This window comes from Vipera berus, assembly GCF_964194415.1.
Source record: "Vipera berus genome assembly, chromosome: 3".
NCBI classification, from domain to species: domain Eukaryota; kingdom Metazoa; phylum Chordata; class Lepidosauria; order Squamata; family Viperidae; genus Vipera; species Vipera berus.
In genome coordinates, this window is record NC_138204.1 from 75,834,530 (window position 1) to 75,856,328 (window position 21,799).

General features: G+C 34.4%; 1 protein-coding gene across 4 annotated transcripts in view; it reads right to left on the minus strand.

Annotated features, from left to right (window-relative positions):
* Positions 1-21,799, minus strand: part of ZZZ3 (zinc finger ZZ-type containing 3) — a 60,775-nt gene that overhangs the window by 13,877 nt on the left and 25,099 nt on the right. For 3 of the 4 annotated variants that reach the window (XM_081325091.1, XM_081325089.1, XM_081325090.1), the window contains 6 exons: positions 12,630-14,173; positions 3,798-3,936; positions 2,888-3,035; positions 2,698-2,813; positions 1,206-1,280; positions 931-1,032 (listed from right to left, as the gene is read on the minus strand). In XM_081325091.1, coding sequence (XP_081181217.1) covers positions 931-1,032; positions 1,206-1,280; positions 2,698-2,813; positions 2,888-3,035; positions 3,798-3,936; positions 12,630-14,122 — 2,073 coding nt within the window. In that variant the 5' untranslated portion in view covers positions 14,123-14,173. The remainder of the gene's footprint in view (positions 1-930; positions 1,033-1,205; positions 1,281-2,697; positions 2,814-2,887; positions 3,036-3,797; positions 3,937-12,629; positions 14,174-21,799) is intronic. The other variant, XM_081325092.1, reaches the window with a different exon arrangement.

Sequence of the window (21,799 nt, forward strand, 5' to 3'; positions counted from 1 at the left end):
AAACATCTCTGTCCTTCAGCCAATCAACTGAGGTGGTCGAGGTTCCGTTCCAGTGTTTGGAGGCTGTGGAGATCAGGATGGAAACAGACCGACTCAACCCTGCCAAACTGAGTGGTTTTGCATTTTGGGTCCGCTGGATCCCAGAATGGGAAACTTTCTATCTTTGCTTCTAAATAAGGTTGAACTCCCCTGTGCTGAGTTAATACACAAGTTAAGGGTCCTCCTGGATTCCTAGTTCCTGCTTGAAGAGCAGGTGGCAGCTGTGGCAGAAAGATCTTTGCACATATTTGTCTTGTAGGCCTGCTTGCTGTCACTTTGCCCTCGTCACATTCTAGACTATTACATATGCTATACAAGGGGTTGTCCGTGAAAGCCATCTGGAAGCAACAAATGGGCAAAAATGCAGCGCCCCAGGTAGTTATGGGAAGGTGCCCATGTAACATCATTACATAGCAAGGAAAATTGGCTTCCTTTAAGCTTTTAGGTGTTCAAGGTGCTGGATGCCACCTATAAAGCCCTCCATGTCACCTAACTGTTATTTGCAGAATTGCCTCTACCCAATGATATCTGCCTGTCCCACAGATTCTAACAGGCAGGCACACTTCCTTAAAACAATGCCATTTGATGGGGCTCAGGAGGCATGTCTTTCGCATTTTGGCGTCTGCCCTGTAGAATGATCTCTACCTCCACACCTGACATATGGCTGACCCCAATCTTGTTGGCCTTCAGAAAGGCAGCAAAAACTTGACTTTTATCTCAGGCTTTGGGGCTGGAATGAGTGGAACGGCATCAGTGGAAAGCCATCTATTGTATTTGAGTTGTATTTGCTTAGAACAAACACAATTGTTTTCTTTTTTAAAAAACCTGTTTTACCATATAAAAGAAACTATTTATTAGTGTCTAAAAATTAACAGCAATGCAGCTCATTACCTGCTTTGCAGTTCTATTACCCAACTCATCTGCAATTTTTTGCCATCGCCGAGATTCTATTTCCTCTGGAGGATACTTCAAAAGTAATTGTTCAAGTTTTTTCTGAAATGATGAACAATGAAAGTTGTCAATACAATTTGATTTTCACACACAGAAAAAAAATCTCTAGTCATCTTTATTGGAAGCTGTGCAGAGGAAAGAGGAATAGAGAAAGAACAGAAAAACAAGATAAAATACTATAGGATAATCTCACTAAATCACAGTTATTGCATTACCTGTTCTTCTACTGTCCACAGCTGATTAAAAGTTTCAGGTTTGGTCTGATCACAAAGTCGCCCCCTTATCATCTGCTTAAATACAGTATATAACAAAATAGGAATTTAGATAATGTGCATAAATGAATTTCAATCAAATAAAGAGTTGTCATATGGTTACCAAAATAATCACCTATCGCACCACAGTATATCAAAATTAAACATTCTATTGATAGCAACTACAAAATGTTAATGCTGTCCTAGGACTTGATTTTTAATTATATCTGATATTCATATTTTCTATTTATCAGGTTTGATAACTGAACCTAAAATAGAATGGAATCCTGTCTCTTCAACTCTGCCCTTTCCTCTTGGCATCCGTAGCCCCTTCTTCAGCTCAAGGAGCAAACAAAATATTCAGAGAATGCTTACACCACACTTGCACTTTCTTCTTTGGTACCACCTCCCCCAGGTTTAATGTGCTTTGGGTTTATTCTTCTTAATACAGAGATGGGCAATTATGGAAACTTTAACACCTGTGGATTTCAACTCTCAGAATTCCTGAGCCAGCATAAAGTCCACAGGTCATAAAGTTGATACAGATTCTCATCCTTGTCCTAATATCGACCGAAACCCTCCACTTTTTATTATTTCCTTTAGTAATTATTCCCTCTTCTCATTATGTTGGCAAAACAAATGGATGATGCATAGCTCTTGAACAGAGTGATCAATATTCATAAACCCGTATATGATCTTAAGAGAGAAAAATCTGAAAATGCATAATCAAAAATAATCACTTCACGTAATTACTATTCTTTTACACCTCATTCTCTCAACAGGAACCTCTGGTTTAAAACCCATTTTTTCCACTGAAGCTGAACTAGCAACACTTTGCTCTTCATCAACTATTACTAATCATAACCAACTTGTAACAGCCAACCACCAGCTGTTTTTTCCACCTAAAACCCTTTTTTCACCTCCGTTTCTGATATGGAGAGATTTTAAAAGCCTTTAGTCCTCATTCACTACTACAGAGTCAAGTTACCCCATGACCTTTATAGCTAAGCAACGACCAAAAAAGGTGACTAGATTTGGGCTTTTCTAGCCTGTCTGATACTGCAATCAAAACAGCATTCTGAAGGAAAATACTTTCTGGTTTGTACTGTTGAGCAGGGAATGTAAACTGCTAGAAAATTGCATTCCTTACCTTTCATTTATTGACCAAAAACGGAAGATCAGCCGAGCTGCAAACAGTTAATTCACTCCTAGCAAAGCTAAGGACCATGCAGAGATAAAAGCATATATTGACCTAGCCATCACCTACTGACCTAGTGGGAAGTGGATACTGTGGTTTTGACAAATGAATAATAAGGCATTGTAACCTTCCTTTATAAGAAGTTTAAGAACAATGTGATCAAAAGGCAAAGACTACCACTCTTCCAATAAATTATCTCATTTTTCAAAGAGCTGCTTTGGAAAATATAGGCATTACTTTAGTTTTGTTCATATTTACTTGTGGACGGTTGTTTGTTGAAGCTTCTGGACAATCACTAAAAGGCAAAACAGAGTACGAAGTAGCCTCTCCATCCTTTCTGGGATCCAAAGGGCTTTTTGGTCTTGTAGGTAAACCTATAAAAAAATTTAAAAATTAGTACAGTGCATTTGATTTTTTTCCCTGTAAAGTGTGATGATTTTATACTCACCTTTATCAAAAATAAGCTTGGCTCTTCTACTGTTACGCTTTCGGTTTTTTAATTCTCTTTCAAAATTCCCAAGGCTTGTGGTGTATTGGTCCCAGGATACCTCTGGCAACTTGACAACTCTTTGTGGAAATGGAAGCCCTACATCAACCTGACAGGGAAAAAAAAGGTGAAAATTTTACACAGGAAAAACATCAAGTAGTATGATACAAAATTTCACATATTTGGAGCAATGTTAAGGCAAGATCTCAAGCTCTGTACTGCCGCACATTTAAGGAATTCTTCCAAGAGTAATAAAAACATGATATATAAAATACAGAAGAAGCAGAAAATGATGGCTCATTAACAGATCGTATTTAAAATTGTTACAGACAGATGTTTAAAATTTCATCACCATTTGTTATCTTTTTACCATTAAATTATTTGTTCACTTAAGTTTCTGAACAATTATATCCTAAGAGAGGCTACAAAGTGACTAAAAAATAGAAACAAAAAAAAACCCCTAAAGCTGAACAGTGTTCAATATATAGATATCAAACCACATTAAGCACAATCATTTTATTATTGTTCTTTAATAATAAAGTACATTCCACAAAATCAATAATCTGAAGATAAAATTACCAAATGGCATATTTAGCTGCTATTTCCCAGTGATGTAATAATGAAGCAAGAGAATTGGTGCAAAGACATGCTGAAGGGAGAAAGGAATTGGTGCCACCTTTATTCATCCGATTTCATAAACAAACAACTAATTCAATTTTAAATAAACACAGCTTTGAAGAAATGATTTTAGTACGATAAGACTCTGCAGAGGTCACCTACTTTCCTATTATTACTATTTACTCTCACTGACTGCAGGAGATGAAGTATCAGTTATCAAACATCGCTTATGAGAAGATTCCCATTGCTATACCTTCTTCTGGAGACTTTCCACAAATCCAATGGGATCTTTCAGTGCTTCTCTCTCGTGTCTGCCTAAACTCTCAAGATCTTGGACTGCTTGAGTTCGCTGAGCCTCGAGTACTGCAATCGTTTGTAACAGTCTCTGATAACTACAGAGATAAAGGGAAACAGCTCACTATAGACTTCTGTGCGCAAGCAAACCAAAGTGGAAGTAGAAAGGAAAGCAAAAACAAAACCTTAGCATCCAGCACATTTATCTGAAAGACTCAACAAAAAAATTAACAGAACCATGAATATTACAAGTCTTTTTTTTAAAAAAAAGTCAGAAATTCTTTTAATATTCAACAACAGCAGTACAAAGCAACATTTTTGAAAATCAACAATAAAACAAATGTTGCAGATACAAAAAAAAACCCTAGATGCTACACAGAATGATAACCGTTTTTGGAACTTCAGATTAAGTTTCCAGCTACCTACTGTACCATAAAAAAATCAGCCGCCACCAAACGACTCCAATATCCTGAATCAATATCTATGTAACAGAAAAGTGCAACCAGTGTTTTTATAAATATTGCTTAAGATTCTTAACTTCATTCCATGCCTTCTAAAAATGCTTCAAGCACGAAATACATGTATGAAGATTTACACACACACACACCAGGGTGAACATTAAATTCATAAACAAGTAGAGAGGACCAAGTTGGAGGAGGAATATTAAACTACATTACACTCCAATGTCCATATTATTTTAAATATCCAGGAAGCTAGATAAATTTGCCCAGAGGTGTGTGAAGAATGAAAACTTTTTAACCCAAATTTTGAATGTGTAAATTGCTCTGTAATTAAAAACAAAGCCAAAATACAAACACTCAATAACAAAGAAACAAATTGCTTATGGTTTTGAAACTGAATATGCTATTTCAATATATCGCTATTTCCTAAGATGGCAACTGAACTGAGGCAAGCTTCCTTGAAGACAGAATTCTGTAAGTGCATACTTAGAAAAACATCTCTATAAATTAATATGAAAACCTATAAATTGGATCAAGTCAGTCAAAGATTTAATTCTAGAGAGTACTGAAATAAGTACTGCAGACAACATTCTAATGTTCTGTCAAAGGAAGTAATTTTACCAATAGAAGAGAGTATTTATAGTTCGGGGCTGAACTTTGATGCCCTTGGTGATCTCTGAGCTCAGTTATTCTCTTGTAGACATTTATTTACAAACCCCATTCCCTTCTGGCACTGATGTTATCTAATTAGGTAATGAAACATTTGTAAGAGAACAACCAAGCTCAAAGACCACCAGGGACCACACAGTAATTTTAGCTCAACTTCCAGTTACATATTAATAAATATATTTCAAGTTCCACAATCAAACGATTTGTTTCTGGATGGCAACAAAGTTATTTTAAAGAGTTTAGGGCTTTTCTTATATTTAATAAATATTTGTTAGAATTCTATATAAAAATCAACATTACAGTGAATGTTTTCAACCTTCAGGCTTATATCCCTCTCAGCTTTCACACATACGTACAAGTACTGTCCTAAAAAAAAGAAAAACTGGAAATACATGTAAACTGTCATGTAAAACTACTATTTAGGTCTCATGACACTATTGTACACATTGCCACAAATAAACATAGGCTACTTTACTTATAAATGGATATACTACGATTTTTTTAGTTAGAGCAGCCTGCACTTGTATAATGAAGAAGAATACTATCTAGATTTGAAATATTTAGAATCAGTGACTGTATCAGCAATATGAGTACAATTTAAGCATCAAATCATATTCTTGCCCATCACGTACAACATAAAATTTATTAGTACAACCTGAAGTAATGAACATCTTGGTTTTGTTGACTGACATGCTTAACTGAATTTCATGGCAGTATTTTCTCACTGCAATTGAAAATATGCACGCTTGATGTACAGTCATGCTGGCCACGTGACCATGGAAGAAGTTTCTTTGGACAATGTTGGCTCCCTCGACTAAGAAACCGTGATGAGCACCACCCCCTTGAGCTGGATACGACTGGATAATATTCTCAAAGCAAATCACAAGAGTGAGTTATATTTCCAGACAAAACCCAAGTACAAAATAGGTACAATTTTGAATCGATAATATAACTATAAGGCTTTTGTGGTAAAATAGAGAAAGTGCCTTATGATGAAGAAAGATTCTTTATCACGTAAAAGTTTCAATGCTGCTATTAGCAGAATATTATATTTTAAAATTTTTGCATAAAATTAATTTTCATTCTTCATCGGATTTACTGGTACAGAGATGAACCTAAACATTATCAAAGTAAACAGTCTTTCTGAGATAATGAATTATACTCAGAAATTAATGAAACAGAGTATGTCTAACCGATCAGAAAAGTATTGTTGAGCTTAAAATAAACATTTCATATTACTAAAACTAAAGCTATCAAATAGGATATACAATATAAATTATGCATTAACACAAGTATCTTCAAAGACAGATATCAGTTTATCACATAACCTCAACAATAACTACTTGCTGTTCAATGACAAACTACAAAAAGCATTATGCTCAATTTCTTTTGGAATTCTTTTTTTTTAAAATAGTTATACTTCGCATGCTGCCCAGTTACCTTAAGTTAAAATGGGTGGCCAATAAATGTTACAAACAAACAAATTACAATCCACTTCCTGACACCATTTGGATTTGTCTTTACCCTACCTGTTCTGACATTGGAAAAGAACTTAGATAACAATATCCAATCATTACTTTTGCACTCTGAACTGTCAAAACAACTACATCTCAATCTGTAAATTACATATAATATTGACATAACAAACAACTTTTTGAAAGATCTGCAATGAAGTGTTTTGCAAATCTGCTCACTTTAGGGATGGTTCTAGCAGTTTTTTTGTCACTCAGATCTTGCCTCAGCAATTCCAAATAACTTCTGTTTCTCAGCAATGCTTTTGCAGTTGGAACTGCTGGGTTTAAGATTGGATTTCTTTAAATAGTCTTTTTCTGATTTGTAAGAGTATCTTCATTTTCAAAGCTTGACAGTTACTGAAGCAGAAAGAGGTTCATTATTGTTGCAAGAAGACAAAACTATCTGACAAGTTGTAAAATCAGAATATTTTCTCAGCTATGGAACTGTCTTCAGTAAGCTAATTGAAGGCTAATGAATCAGTCATCCTTTGGGGCTTTACTAAGAACTTCACAATTAAAAAAGAGCAATGAATCAACTGAAAAAACATCCAATCTTCTACACCACTTTTATTCACTGCTTCCTTAACATCTATAAATTTGACATAAATAGTACATGCATAGTCAAATTTACAGAAAGATGTCATGCTCAACTTATGTTCGACAGAAAAGAATAAAGGTTGTGCCAACTTCCATTCAGTTAGGAATTCAATGAAATATTTACAGAATAAACTTTTTCATGCAACTAATTAAAGATTTTACATATTGCATTGCATATTGCACAATGACATTATCAACCTTTATGCTACAACTTAAAAACCAAAAAATAAACACTTCATTTAAAAATATAAGTATTTTTATTTTTTATTTTATTTATTTTATTTATTATTTTAATTCTTTATATCCCGCCCTTCTCCGAACTCAGGGCGGCTTACAAGCTTAGCAGTAGCCTTCATTCTATGTATATGCCTGCTTATTAGGGCTTTCACACACCCCCGCCCAAGCGGCATTATTACAAAGTCAGCTTAATTGCCCCCAACAATCTGGGTCCTCATTTTACCTACCTCGGAAGGATGGAAGGCTGAGTCAACCTTGAGCCTGGTGGGATGCGAACCTGCACTAATTGCAGGCAGCTGGTGTTACTTAAGGAGGCATTAGCCCACTGCTCCACCAAGGCCCTAGAGAAGCAATCCAATTAAAAATAAATATAAAATATAAAGTGGAGCACGCATTGCGAAAATGATTTTTAAAAAGTGCTTCTGATCCCACATGAGCCTTCTGTTTGTTTAAAAAGCCTGTTGTACAGGTTTTCAAACTGCTTGCAGAAAGCCAAATTTTTTTTTTTAGGATTGCTCAGAATCCTAAAGAGTAAGAAGCTTTTATAATAGTTGCTGTGCAACTATTATATGTAAGCTTCAGGCATTACATTTAATCATATATTTTTCTTCTGTGATATGGAACAAAATTCTGCAATTCAGATGTAACAGAAATATAAAATACAATGAAGCTACACTATAAATTATATACAAAATTTTACAAAAACCCGGAGGTACATACACTAAGAGCAGTATTGAATGGGTTTATATTTTATTTTCCCAGATAAAGTTCTTTTCTCAATTTAACTGACACTCTGACTCCCTTATGTAAATATTCGAAGAATGTGCCAGGCTGCTGATGCACCAATGTTTGTTATCAGATTTCTCTTCCAAGTATGTTCTCTATTATTTTAATTTTCTGCCTATCATAACAAAATAGAATTCCTGAAAAAATGCTAATAGTAAACCAGAAAGAAGCACATTTGTATTTATTCATAATATTACTTTGAAATCTTAAGATCAGATCTATAGTGAACCTTTTCTTATTTAAATAACAAATGGTGGCTTTTTCTAGCTATTTTTCTCAGACAAAATTCCCTAGAAACCAGGAAACATGTTATGATTCAAAACGGAATATAAAATGTGACCAAATGTATGGGTTTATTCTAATGCTGAAATATAATTTAAAAGATGTAAAAAACAAACAATCAAACTCACCTCTCTGGAAATTCTAAAGAAAGTGTGGGCAAACTGTGCTACCTCAAGTATTGTTGACCTCTCATCATCCCCAAACACTGAGGCGAGAGATTAATCCCAATATTGCTACACACTGCCATTCTCCAGAGTAAAGACAGAAGTCATATGCTAAGTTTTCATCTACAATATCATTCATACTCCTTTATTAGTTTCAGTTTATAAATATTGGAATCCAAAGAAACTGCAGGGCACCAGTTGATCTTCATCTGTCCAAGTGGATATTTTTTCACAATACTTTTATTAAAAAGAACTGCAAACTGTTGCTATAAATAGGGTGGATCCTTATCAACAGTTGTTTACATAGCATGTATAGGCAGTTCTTGGTTTATGACTATAACAAAGTCCAGAATGATAACTGTTAAGTTGTGCTGGTCACTAAGCAGGTCGCCACTTGATCACGCTTGATCTTACAACTTTTTGTTGTGGTCATGAAATAAACAGTGTGGTTGCTAAGCAAACACCACAACTGTTAAGCAAATTTAGCCAATGGGCATTTTTGTCAGAAATCAGAAATAGAATAGAATAGAAAATTTATTGTCACTTTAAATGTACACTAATAAGCATACATTAAAGTGAAATTTCATTACATTCAGCTCTCAAAAAATGCAAACAAGTTTGTAAATTTATTTATTTTATATGCTGCCCATCTCACTGCTGAAGCAACTCTGAGTGGCTTACAATAAAAAGATAATATTAAGAAAAACCATGGTCACGTGACTGCAGGAGACTGCAAACAGCCATAAACATGGGCCAGTTGTTAAACAGCCAAAATACAATCATGTCGCTGCAGGTGGTGAGGACGGCAGTCAAAACTTCAAAACCTGGTCATAAGTAGTTCTCAGGAAATCCATCATAACTTTGACTTGTCTTAAATGACTGCTCATAAGCCAAAAATTACCTGCAGTGTCAAACTGCCTCAATTATAGGCAAAGATACATTGCATTTCCTAACGAAAATATCAGTATTTAATTTCCCTGAGAATTATTCTTGCATATTCTGTTGTGAAATCGCATATTATGAGCATATAGTCATTGGGTTTATCTGATAAATTTTAAAAAGCCAGGTAAAATTTGCTAAAATCCAACCTGCAGCAAAACCTAACCCAAGTGGCTAAAAGTAAAGGTTATATAGAGATAAAAAATTAGAACTATAAGGTGCACATGTATTGCTCATATTTGTTCAGAAACATGGCTTATCAGGAAGAAGCAAGTCTCCTGTGTACACTATTTGATCATCCTCACTCCTTTCTACCTGCCAGGCTAAGCAACTAATCAAACTCAGATGGCTATGTTTATAGTTTGTCTTGCGTTATACATAAACACAGGCTTCTGTTTTATTCAAAACTTCAAAGCAAAAACTGATTTATGATTCTAACTTGCTTGGGCATGATAAGCTAAAATTCTAAATAAATGCACTTAATCATGATCAAGTAAACAGAATGATAATGTCCTTGATTCTATAACCTCGATTCCCAGGTGTTTTTTTTATCTTCCTCTTCCCTAAATTATTGTTTAAGAAAGAAAACAATGCATTGTGCAGCTGTGCTAATTTTCACACTAATATTTTACCTCAAACAGACTAATTCAAACTTAGAAATGTGATATAAAATTAGTAAGGTAAAGGTAAAGGTTCCCCCGCACATCCGTGCTAGTCGTTTCCAACTCTAGGGGCCGGTGCTCATCTCCGTTTCAAAGCCGAAGAGCCAGCGCTTGTCCGAGGACGTCTCCGTGGTCATGTGGCCGGCATGACTAGACGCCAAAGGCGCACGGAACGCTGTTACCTTCCCACCGTAGTGGTCCCTATTTTTCTACTTGCATTTTTATGTGCTTTCGAACTGCTAGGTTGGCAGAAGCTGGGACGAGTAACAGGCGCTCACTCTGCTACGCGGCACTCGGGATTCGACCCGCCAAACTGCCGACCTTCTGATCGACAAGTTCAGCGTCCTAACCCACTGAGCCACCGCGTCCCTTCTGATATAAAATTAATATGGTGTAAATAAAATATTGGAAAAGGAATTGAGACTTATCTGCAAAAAGTGGGAAAAAAGTAACAGGGTACAATTCCTCATAGCAATTAAGCCGTATGTAGTGTGTTCAGGCACCTAATTTTAATGAAATAATTTAATTATTTCATGAAATTTAACTTGATTTCTGGCCTACAGAAGTAATTCCTGAGAAGAGTTACCAGGGAAATGAGGTAGGGCGCGGAAGAAAAATTGCATATTTGAAATTATCCTAAAAGGAAAATGTAATATCAAATCAATGTTGTTGACATTTACCAATAATTGCAGTTTTCATACAATTTTTCATCTATGTTCTTCTCAAGGATCAGAAATTAGATGGTTTGTTGATTTGGTCATTGAAACAACTATTTTTTTTCTTCTTAACCATTTAACAGTTTTCTGCAAATCAGCCACAGCTGTGATATTCTTGTACCTATGAACAATAAACACTCATCTGCTTTCAAGTATGCTGAAAATATATTCAAATAATATAATAATCAATCTATTCAAGTCCAAGAAAACTTTTCAAATGGTTGAAATTTGAAACCAATCTTCAACTATAGTTGCCGGTTCAGCAAGCACCAAATGAAACTGCTTGTCTAAACTGTGAGTTTCTTTTTTAGAAAAGAGTTATGCATGCAATTCAACATTATCTATTAAAATAGTGCTGATACAAAAAAAATTCGCTCTGAAATAGAAGTAGTATATGGTTTTCATCAAGTGGTTAAATTAATAACTTAAACTTGATTTAACATAACTTAAACTTGAAATTCAAACCACCATAAATTTTAAAAAATCCAGAGTATATTAGGTTACAATCACAAGTTAGAAATGTTTCAGATTTTAAAAGATAAAATCAATATGCAATATAAAAACATATATTTTATAAAAAAAACACGTTTTTAAATAATACTGAAAGATTTCCCTAAATGATATTGTTCTAAATGTAAAAACAATCTGCATCTTTCCTTTATAAAGCAAAGACAATGCAAACAAATGCATGAAGTAATTTACATCCTGAAAGGCAAAAAAGTGATTTGATAGAATGACTTTTTAGGATGTTTGCTTCAATTTAAGTATCAAAATGAGTTTTTGCTTTTAAAATCAATCACTCAATCTGATGAGTGGATCTATCAGTGAAAACTGTTGCCTTATCTATTTAAAATCTTGTAGGCTGCTAAATAGCAGTGACAACATATATAAGGATAATTATAAGTTTAAACATATCTGAATTACAGAATTCAATATAAACTTGTTTCTTGCTAGATAAATATGGTCTTGGATTATGCATGTAAAACTGCTGAATTAAACTGGCACTGTCAGAAATTCTAAAAATCATTTTGCCTTTCCTAACATACAAAGTAGTCCCAAAGATGAAAGTGGGAGAGGTAATAACCACATCCACTTTTTATACTAACATCAAGGGGAACATGGAAGTTACTTATTTGTTCTTTCAATAAAAGAATCAGGAAGTAGAAAAGGGTGAACTCCTGTCACTTCAATACCTTTTAGAGATTCTAACTGATTAAGGAAGAAGAATTTTCCTTCTAGACCAACTTCATATATCTGTATCTCCAGTACTGAACTCGGGCCTGTGCACAACAAATAACAAAACTGGAGCGAGAATGAGGTCAATTTAATAAGTAATGTTTTCCAATCTGCACCTATCATAATGACAAATATCATATTTGTATAGCTGATCTACATCACTCCTAATTCACAAATTGAAAGATTTTATTATTCAAATAAATGTGTAATAGATGCTTTTTTTAAAAAAAGTTTCTATATTAAATGAAAAAAATCACTAAAATGTGATTAAATAAATCTCCAAACGTGAAAGCGCCCTTTAAAAAGAATTCCCCCCTACATTTATATTAAAACGGATTCACATAAGGCTCCTTAACTGCAATGATAGGAGATTAAAAACTGTTACTTTTCCACTAGATAAAAATTTAAATGCCTAATAAAGCAAGCAGTTTTTCAAATTAGTTCTAGGGTAAATATAAAAACTTGAAAACTAGAAATCTGATTAACAAACAAAAAAGCAGAATCCATGGTTACCATATTTACACATACTCTTTGTTGTGTTTCAATGCCACATGATCTGATTCAAAGTAATACACGTCAGGTTCTTCCTCCTCTTCTTCTACAGAATGAAGGCTGGCACTTTCTTTGGCAGATGGAAGGGATGGAGTAACAAGTCTATTGTCTGAAGTTGATTTACTTAGTCCTTCCTCTGGGTGTTCTCTGGAATCACAGTAACTTTCCCTTTCACTTGGAGAAATTTCTGCGTTTGCACCAGATCCATTGATATTAGTAACACTTGATTCTACATTCTTTTCAGGGACAGTATGATTGTTCTCCTCAAGCTGTCCATTCTCTTTACATGGAGAGTTATGTTTAATAGGGCTAGTTTTTGCTGAGCCTGCCCTCCATGGTGATGTTCTCAAGGTGTACCTATGTTCTTGAGATTCTGATGTTGATGAAATTGGAGCTGAAACACAGTCCAAAACTGGTGGTTCAGGTTCACCTGAAGCAGTTGTACTATCGTGACTGTCCAGATTGCTGTTGGTGCTTTCAGGCTGCTCTTTTGTGGCAGTGGTATAACCCACCACATCTACTTCCTCCTCAGAATCCCTTAACAAAGATGACTGGGTTTCATAAAAGGATCCCTTACCCGTACCAGACTCATGTGTCTGGTTAACAGTTTCCTCAGACAAACAGTTCTTTACTTGTTTATGGTCCTCACAGGTTAACTGTTCTTGTGAATTTGTGCAAGGCACACTGTGGTCTATAAAACTTTCCTCCGTATTTCTGCTATGAAAAAATGATGATGTATTTCCATTTTTTGCTATACTTTTTTCCTCAGATGAACAGGAATCAGCACTGTTCTGTGCAGTGGGTCCATCCAATTGACAGTCACCACACTTAGTAGCACTTGAACCATTCCCATTAACCCCATTGACAGATTGACAACTTATGAGTTCTTCGGTTACTGAAGAATGATTTAATTTTTCTGCACAAACAGTTACCTTTTTAACCTCCCTTTTATCATTATTGTCCAATATAAGACATCGGCAAGCTCGTTTAGGCCCTGGATTGACCGTGACATTGTCTGATACTGAATTTTTATGTTCCAACCGATCTTTCCCTGTTTTAGAAGGTAGCACTTCTTCTGAACTATGTTGGGTCTCTGAGCGTAAGCAACGCTTAATTCTCTTTAAAACTGGTGAAAGAGGTTCCACTTGTTTCTTCTCACAATTTTCCACAATTTGTTTCTCAACATTATCCTTTTCTGAAGTTGAGAGGCCTCTCTTTCTAGGGCTTACCCATGATTCTTTAGAACTGTGCTGCTTGACATCATTAGCTTTCCCATTGCTATTTCCCTTCTGAGTCTGCAGAGATTCTGATTTCTTCTTTGGTGATCTTGATCTTACTTGTGGAAGAGAAGGAACCTCCTCTGGATGAGCTATGCTACGGTTTCTTAATGTTCGGCCACAAAAGTTTTCATCCAAACCATTTAACCCCACTGTTGATCTTGTAACACGAGTAGATCGAGAAGCAGCCATACTATGGCAAGTCCCTAAAGTATGTTCCTCATGATCCACTCATTCGAAAACCTTCAAAGAAAAGTGAACAAAACAATGAGAAAAGCATTATAGAAATTATATAGTAACTGTATAACTGCACTTCTATCTAGCATAGTAGTTTCCTTATTCTGATAACATGACAAATCATATATAATTTTACAGTACTAAAAAATTCAATATTAGCGCTCATATTTATACATAACAGATTAGCTGCAGAAGTAACTCTGGCAATAGGTTTCATAATAAGTCATGATTTCTATAAAGTAGTTCTGAAATAATAACATAAAAAATTCTGCTATCAATGAATAATTCAGTACAATTGCATTTAAGAAATGGCACAATGTCCTATCAAGCAATGATAGCAATAACTTTTAACATTAAAATTTAGAAAACCTAAAGGTCTGATAGACTAAAATGAAAGGATAAATCCTCATCTAATTTTCAGCAGTGCACCGCTGAAATATAACAATGATAACCATCAACATTTTAATTAATCTTATTCTGAAAAAGACAAGGTGAAAGACTTCATATTAATCTGGCGTTGATTTGTCTAGTCAAATTTTATATTGACCAAAGGTTATTTATACAGTTTACATGTTAGTCCATAATTGTATTTGTATTTTTTGTTTGCAGTTATACTGTTGTCAGTACTATTCTTTCTAATAAACAAAAGACTACTTAAAAATATTTATGAAAAACACAGATCTTGAAGAGAAATATGATTTTAAAACAAAACTAAAAGAAATTATCACTGGTACTATGATTTTAATTAACAAATATTGCAGTACAAAGTTTTCTTTCACAAGCTGTAAGATGAAACTAGTATAAACACACTGAATAATGGATCAGATTATTATCAATTCACCAGTAAGAATTTTAAGTACTTTGGAACTAAAATAGAAGATATGTATTATACTTACTGGAAACTAAATTTGTGGGGTTTTGCTGATCAGGCACAAATAAAGCTGGAACTGGGAAAGCAGTCAGAGAGTTTTTTAAAGAGCATATTTAAAATTGTTTTCCACTTTTTAATTGAAAAGACAGGCTAGTGGAAAGTTAAAATGCATAATATTTCTGTAATGGGGTCAATACTTGCAGCATTTAACAAGATATGAAATTTGAATATACTTGTCTCCAAGAGACAAAGAAAAACAATACCAAAAAAGTCAATGAAAAGGAATTAAATTTAATTAAATTCTTTGCAGATAAAAGGAACACAATTTTGTTTTAACTGATTCTTTTGAGAGAGATCAGTTCAACAAGAACATTTTTGAAAGCAGGCTCTGGTATTTTGTATGAGAGGAGGAAATATCTAAATAACCAAATAAGCTCAAAATGTTAACTAAAGACTTTGGGTTCTGTTATGAAATGCAATTTTCACAGCCAACCAACTTAAATGAGAATCAACTAGCACATGAGTTTGAATGAATTATGTATGTGACATGATCTGTGTCGCACACTACATCAAATTCCCCAATCAGTCTTTTCCTAGATAGGAAGAAGCTTTGCTTTCTTTTAGGGGAGATTGCAGAGAAAACCTCTTGAAAGAAAAGTAGCAAAAAGGGATGGGAAAGCAAGAGAGCTATCAACATTCTCAAGCCTTCAATTAATTTTCTGGAAGAACAGAATTTCCAGATTGCAACTGAAGCAGAAAGAGAACTGGATTCCACAACCTCTGAAGAGTTAGATAAAAAAAAAACATGTTAAAATTGTTGTGCATTGTGGATGTCAGTTAATATTGTCACTTTATAAATTTATGAAAGTTTGGCATTCAACTTGTAGCTTTAATTACTAAATCAAGTCTGGGCTGCATAAAATGCCTTACACTGCAGTTACAGGGTGTGTGTTTTTAATAACACAAATATCATTTGGGAATCTAAATCCTGCCTTGCTAGTATTGTGCCAGCACCATCTTGTGGTTTATGGGGGACAAAGCATTAGATATTATATTCTTTTCCATCTTCATAACTCTGGAATCTTTTCCTACATTTAAAATTGGATAGCTAAACGATATTTCCCCTTAATATTATTTTAACATATCCATTTAAAAGCTCATGCATTAGAATGTTTTCTCTTTCTTTTAAATAAAGTTTAATTTTGTTTATCTTCTATGAGATGTGTTTATCTCTCAAAAGGAGGAAAGGAAGGACTGCTGATACTATTTTATATCTTTTATCTATTAAGTGCCAAAAAGGACCATGGTATCAGAGCTCCATTTCTCTCAAATACTAGAGCTGTGGAGAGCACACCAAGTGAGATGTTCCTTAGAAGGTAAGTGATGGCAACAACGATTATAAAGCTGCTACCCCAAAAGCTAAGCCAGAATGTAAAAAATTGAAAAGGTTTTCTGGCACAACATGTTTGAGACTGCCACCTTATTACTGGACAGAATTGGAAATGACTAAAGTTCTCTTACAAACTACTGATTTTTTGTATTATTTTGTGCCACCAAGTCAGTGCCAACTCTTAGCAACCACAATATTTTTTTTCATGAACAAACTACTGAACTATTTATCAAATAAGTAATGAAGCATACTTAAACTTTGAAATCCGAATAGTCAATAAAATCACTAAGCATGTGCAATTATCATGTCAGCTAAGCACAGCACTTGCAGCAAACACTGGATCAGTGCTTCCCAAAAATTTTTCCTTCGTTACCCAAAATCACTTTTCAGAAAGTCCTCTTTATTCAGTGTAGGTAAAATACTTTAGGACTATTTAAATATGACTATTGTGATTGGGTAATGGGTTTGTATGTTGTTATTCAAAGCAAAACCTCTTTTATCCAATTTTGGGTACTTTACCCAGGTTTGGGAAATGCTATGTTAGATGAATATTCTTCAGTGCAGTAATCTTTCCCATTTAATATTCCATTCCAAGCAAATGCTTTTATAAGAAGGGAAGAAATGTATTTTATTTTACAAAATATGACTTCTTTGGGGGAGTCTGGATATAACAATGGATTTTTTTTAATATACTGTGTCTTATCTTTCCAGTTCTGCTCCTTCATTTACCACCTCAATAAAACGTCTTATACAAGGAATACTTCTGTTTAATACTTATTTTGCTGTCTGAATAGGTATCCCACGGCTCCTCCTGTATGTTTAGAAAACATTCCCTGAAAGTTACTAAACCAGAATTCAACAATTTCCCCTAAGATTATTTGCAAAATATTATGATCTTAGATAGTTTATACATATTCAAAAATATGCTCTTGTAATGATTCACTTTATATTTATTTGATCCTCTCTTCATCTTTTAAAAAAGATACACACAGAAGAATCTAAATTTGCTAAACTGAAATGGTCTTTTATTTTTGATGAAAATCTTCCAGGAAATTCAAGAGTGATATAAAATATATTACTGAATTTATTTATTTAAACTATTGATATTCAGTAATTTACGATAAGCAGTAATGTCTCCAAAATCTGATTTCATGTATCATTTTTGCATTGTTTTCTAGTAAAATGGAGTACCATTTACATAGGATAGCATAAGCCAATTTTTAAAATATCCAAAGAATTGCCACAAAAATTGGACATATGTTACAAAACTTTTTAAAAAGGTAATAAGGAGAAGGCATGGGGAGACTCAGATGAATAAATGGAGAAGTTTAATCAATTCTGAATCCACTTGGTATCTGATTTTACAATTATTTCTTATTTCTGATTTCTAAGAGAAGCATATTTTTAAATGATATTACATTTTAAAGTAAACAATACTTTATCAGTCATTTCACTTTTGGCCATACTGGCTACAAAATAAAATGCTATTTCACTGTATTTGTGTATTTGAACTATGTGCCTCTCAAGGGCAAAAACAGAAAAACCAAAAGAGTTTGTGACAACAAGATATGAATAAGATACCAGTTGCAAGCAAAACTGGGTAATAATCTATATTCCCCAGTTGATAATGATTGATAATAAAAGCATTATTAAAGAATTGTACTCAGGTCCTCTAACATTATACGAAAGCTTCTAAAAACAGAACCAGTGGCTGTCTCTGCTTCGATTCTCTTTTTGAAATACTTTTCGAAGCTTGTACTATTTCCTGTTGATAAAAAAGAATCCCCAAGATTTTTTAAGTAAAAGATAGCCAAGAAAAAAAAGTGTTAGCTGAAGCTCTAACATCAATTAATCATGTTCAGGTTTAATGAATATTAAATAATATCCATAATATATAATGAATATGAACTGAGAGAGGGTGGGGGAATCTCTCTCTCTCTCTCTCTCTCTCTCTCTCTCTCTCTCTCTCTCTCTGTGTGTCTGTGTGTGTGTGTGTGTGTGTGTGTGTTTGTGTGTGTGTGTGTGTGAGAGAGAGAGAGAGAGAGAGACTATACATCCACTTGTCTCTGATGCAAATATTGTGATTTTCTTAATGAGTTAATTTAGCTGCGCAAAACCAGTTGTCCGGTTAACAAGTTTTTAATTATCATTACATAAGAGGCGGCAATATAAAAAGATGCAGGCAAAGTCATCAAATGTTTTTAGTTCCTAATAGCAGCATCAGCTCTATGCAGCCAGTGTTGTTCCCCAGACAACTAGGGATAGAATCTCTACGGTATCTGCAGAAAATCTCCCGGGTAATCAGTGAAAGAAATAAGAGCTTCTTTGTGAAACTAAGCTACAGCTTTATAAAATTATAGAGCTTAAATATATGTAGTCTTGTTCTTCAACTACCAACAAACACATTGAGAAAAGTTCCAAGCACAAACTATTTAAGACAGAAAACAACCAAAGGTCAAGGATAGAAGCAAACAGATCTTCCACAGTAAGTACCTATCAATCAGTATTTAGATAAGCAGGCACCAGCACCAGATAAACAAGACCAATCAAGGAAGAAGCAATCAAAGTTGGTAGGAGAGTCTATCACATATAAACAGCCAACAAGCTCTATTCCTCCATGCTCTGATGATGTTAGCTAGACTGATTAATAAAATGTATATGGGAAGAGAAGCAAGCTCAAAAACCAGGAACCCCCCAAAAAATTATTAATGAACTGCCCACAACATTATCCCATTTATAAAAGTAACTGATTTCCTTCTGCATTTATCAGCCATTCTCTCTTACACATTTAACCACACATATATAGACATGACAGCCAGTTTGGTGCAGTGGTTAAGGCATTAAGATGAGAAAAGGAGGAAAGTGAGTTCTAGTCCTGCCTTAGAGAGACAGCCAGTTGGGTGACCTTGGGCCAGCCGCTTTCTCTCAGCCCTAGGAAAGGGCCAATGGCAAACCTTGCCAAGAAAACTGCAGGGACTTGTCCAGACAAGAAAAATATTTAAATACATTCCAATACTGCCTTCTACAAGAAACAATTAAAAAAAACTAAAAAATATAAATAAAATGGGATGGAGATAGGATGAGAAGTAATAGCATTATGAAAGGAAAAGAAAGGGGAACAAAAGCAGATGAAGATAAGAAAAGAGAAACAAGGTACAAATAGGAAGAACCGAAGGGGGGAGGGGAGAGCAAGAGAGTGAAAGACCCAGTTTAAGCATTATTAAATTATTAAAGCAAACCACTGCCAAGAAACAGCTGTTTTTCAAGATAATTTTCAGTGATTTCCAAGCCAGACCCTGCTAGATAGGGTATTAAAATCCTGAATTTCTATGAGGTATTAAGTAGGGGAATCGGTGCATTCTATATTCATGCCCCAATTTTTTATTTTCCAAGCGAAACTAAATTATTTTGCTGTCCTTTTAGTACCATTTTTAAATATTTTTTTTAACTTTTGCAAAATTCAAATTCATTAAGAAAGCTGATATTTCTGTGAATGAATACAGGCAATCTTTGTTTAGCGACTGCCTCAGACAGTTACCTTTTGAAGTTATGACAGTAATAAAAAGGAATGTGAGGACTCATAAGGTAAGGATGATAGGCTGACAATCGGTCGGCTTGCTTTTGAGACTCAGTTGCTGCTACGGGATGGGGTCACATGCTCCAGCTCCTGCTGACCCAGCAGTTCAAAAGTGGGCAACTACAAGTAGATGGGTACCACTTTGGTGGGCAACCTAATGAGGACATGAAAGGAGCTCCCAATGGTGATGTCACCATTCAATCCTTTCAACCTGGAAGTGCTTTCGTGCTCCTGACATGAATGTCGTGGTAGTAATAGTAGTAATAAAAAATAATTTTGTGACCATTCCTTGCATTTAAGACCTTAGCTGCTCTGTAAAACAAGGGCACAGGTGTGGTTTAACTTAGCAATTGTTTCACTTAATGCAATGCTGCAGGTCCAGTTGTAGACACTAAACAAGGACTATGTATATACAGTAGACAAGTAACGATAATCCTTTGCAGAGTTATCTGTATGTATATCTTTTAAATTAACCTTATCCTTTAATATATAAGAATAGGGGAACTATGATAGTGGATGCAGATGGCAGAGGGGAAAAAACCTAAACGGTTATAAATATTTGCTACAAAGTTTTGGAACTATACAGACCTATATTCCTGTAGAATATTGAAACTATACTGTATAACTGTTCAAAAATGTTATAGAAAAAAAGTTAACAGAATGTAAATAAAAAGGAAAATCACACAATTTTAGAGGCAATTACAAGGTTATTGCAAGATAAATAAGAAAATTGTGCTATTAAACTGTTTCTTCAGCTTAATACTATGCTTCCCACTTTTTTCCCTTCCCCATTTTTTTAAAATTATAATGATGCAAGCAAGCATGCACTTGTTCCTGTTTGATTTGGAAAACTTATTAAGCTATAACTATTTAAATAATGGAAACAGCACAAAGAAGGAATTCCCATAAATATAATTTATCAAAATAATCTCAGTATCAATCAAACAGAAAAGCTTGGGATATGCCAATAATATCTACATTCTGATGCTTTTTTAAGCACAGTGTGCATTCTGTTCTATTGACACTGCTGTTCAAGAAATGTTTAAAAATTAATGAATTTTCCTTTTCAAGAGCATTTTGAAAGTTTAACATCACTAAGACACAGTAGTAGCCCAAAGTGCAATCACCCTTAATACCTTTAAAAATACTTCCTAGACATGATTTTATGGACTGTATTTTGACTCTTCTGGAGTTCCAAAGTGCCTTTAATTATTTTTAATTTAACCAGGCAATTAAAGGATATGTATGGAACTAAAGTGGCAGTGCTGATTCCATACGATAGAAATTGGAACATCTCAACAATTTCCTCTGTGTTTTACACACCTTAGCCTATCTCCCTGCCTGCTTTAATATACCTATTTCATAGTTACCAACATCTATTTTTTGGCAGATGCCTTTACCTAGGTGTGCCACCCATTAATCTTAAGTGTATGAAAAAGATAGGATCCCTGCAGCTTATATGAAGATAAAATAATACCACCTCCTGGCCCCAAAAGCTCTGAGAATAATTAAGTATGCAAAACATTTCAGATAAAATCATCAGATTGATTTACTTAATGTGTGTTGGTTATAAAGATCTTATCCTACAATGTTTGAAAAAAAATTGTATACCTTGAGAAATAGAGAATCTCTCCAGCAAACCTTTCCTCCTTGATTTGCTTAATTATCTTTTGTAAATTGCAACCTTAAATCAGAAGCTTGGGAGAGAAATGTTTCTTTCAATTTTTACTAAGGTAATCGTTGCCTGAAACAAACGTACTTGGTTCAGTTATTCCTGGATTTCCTCCTTAATTT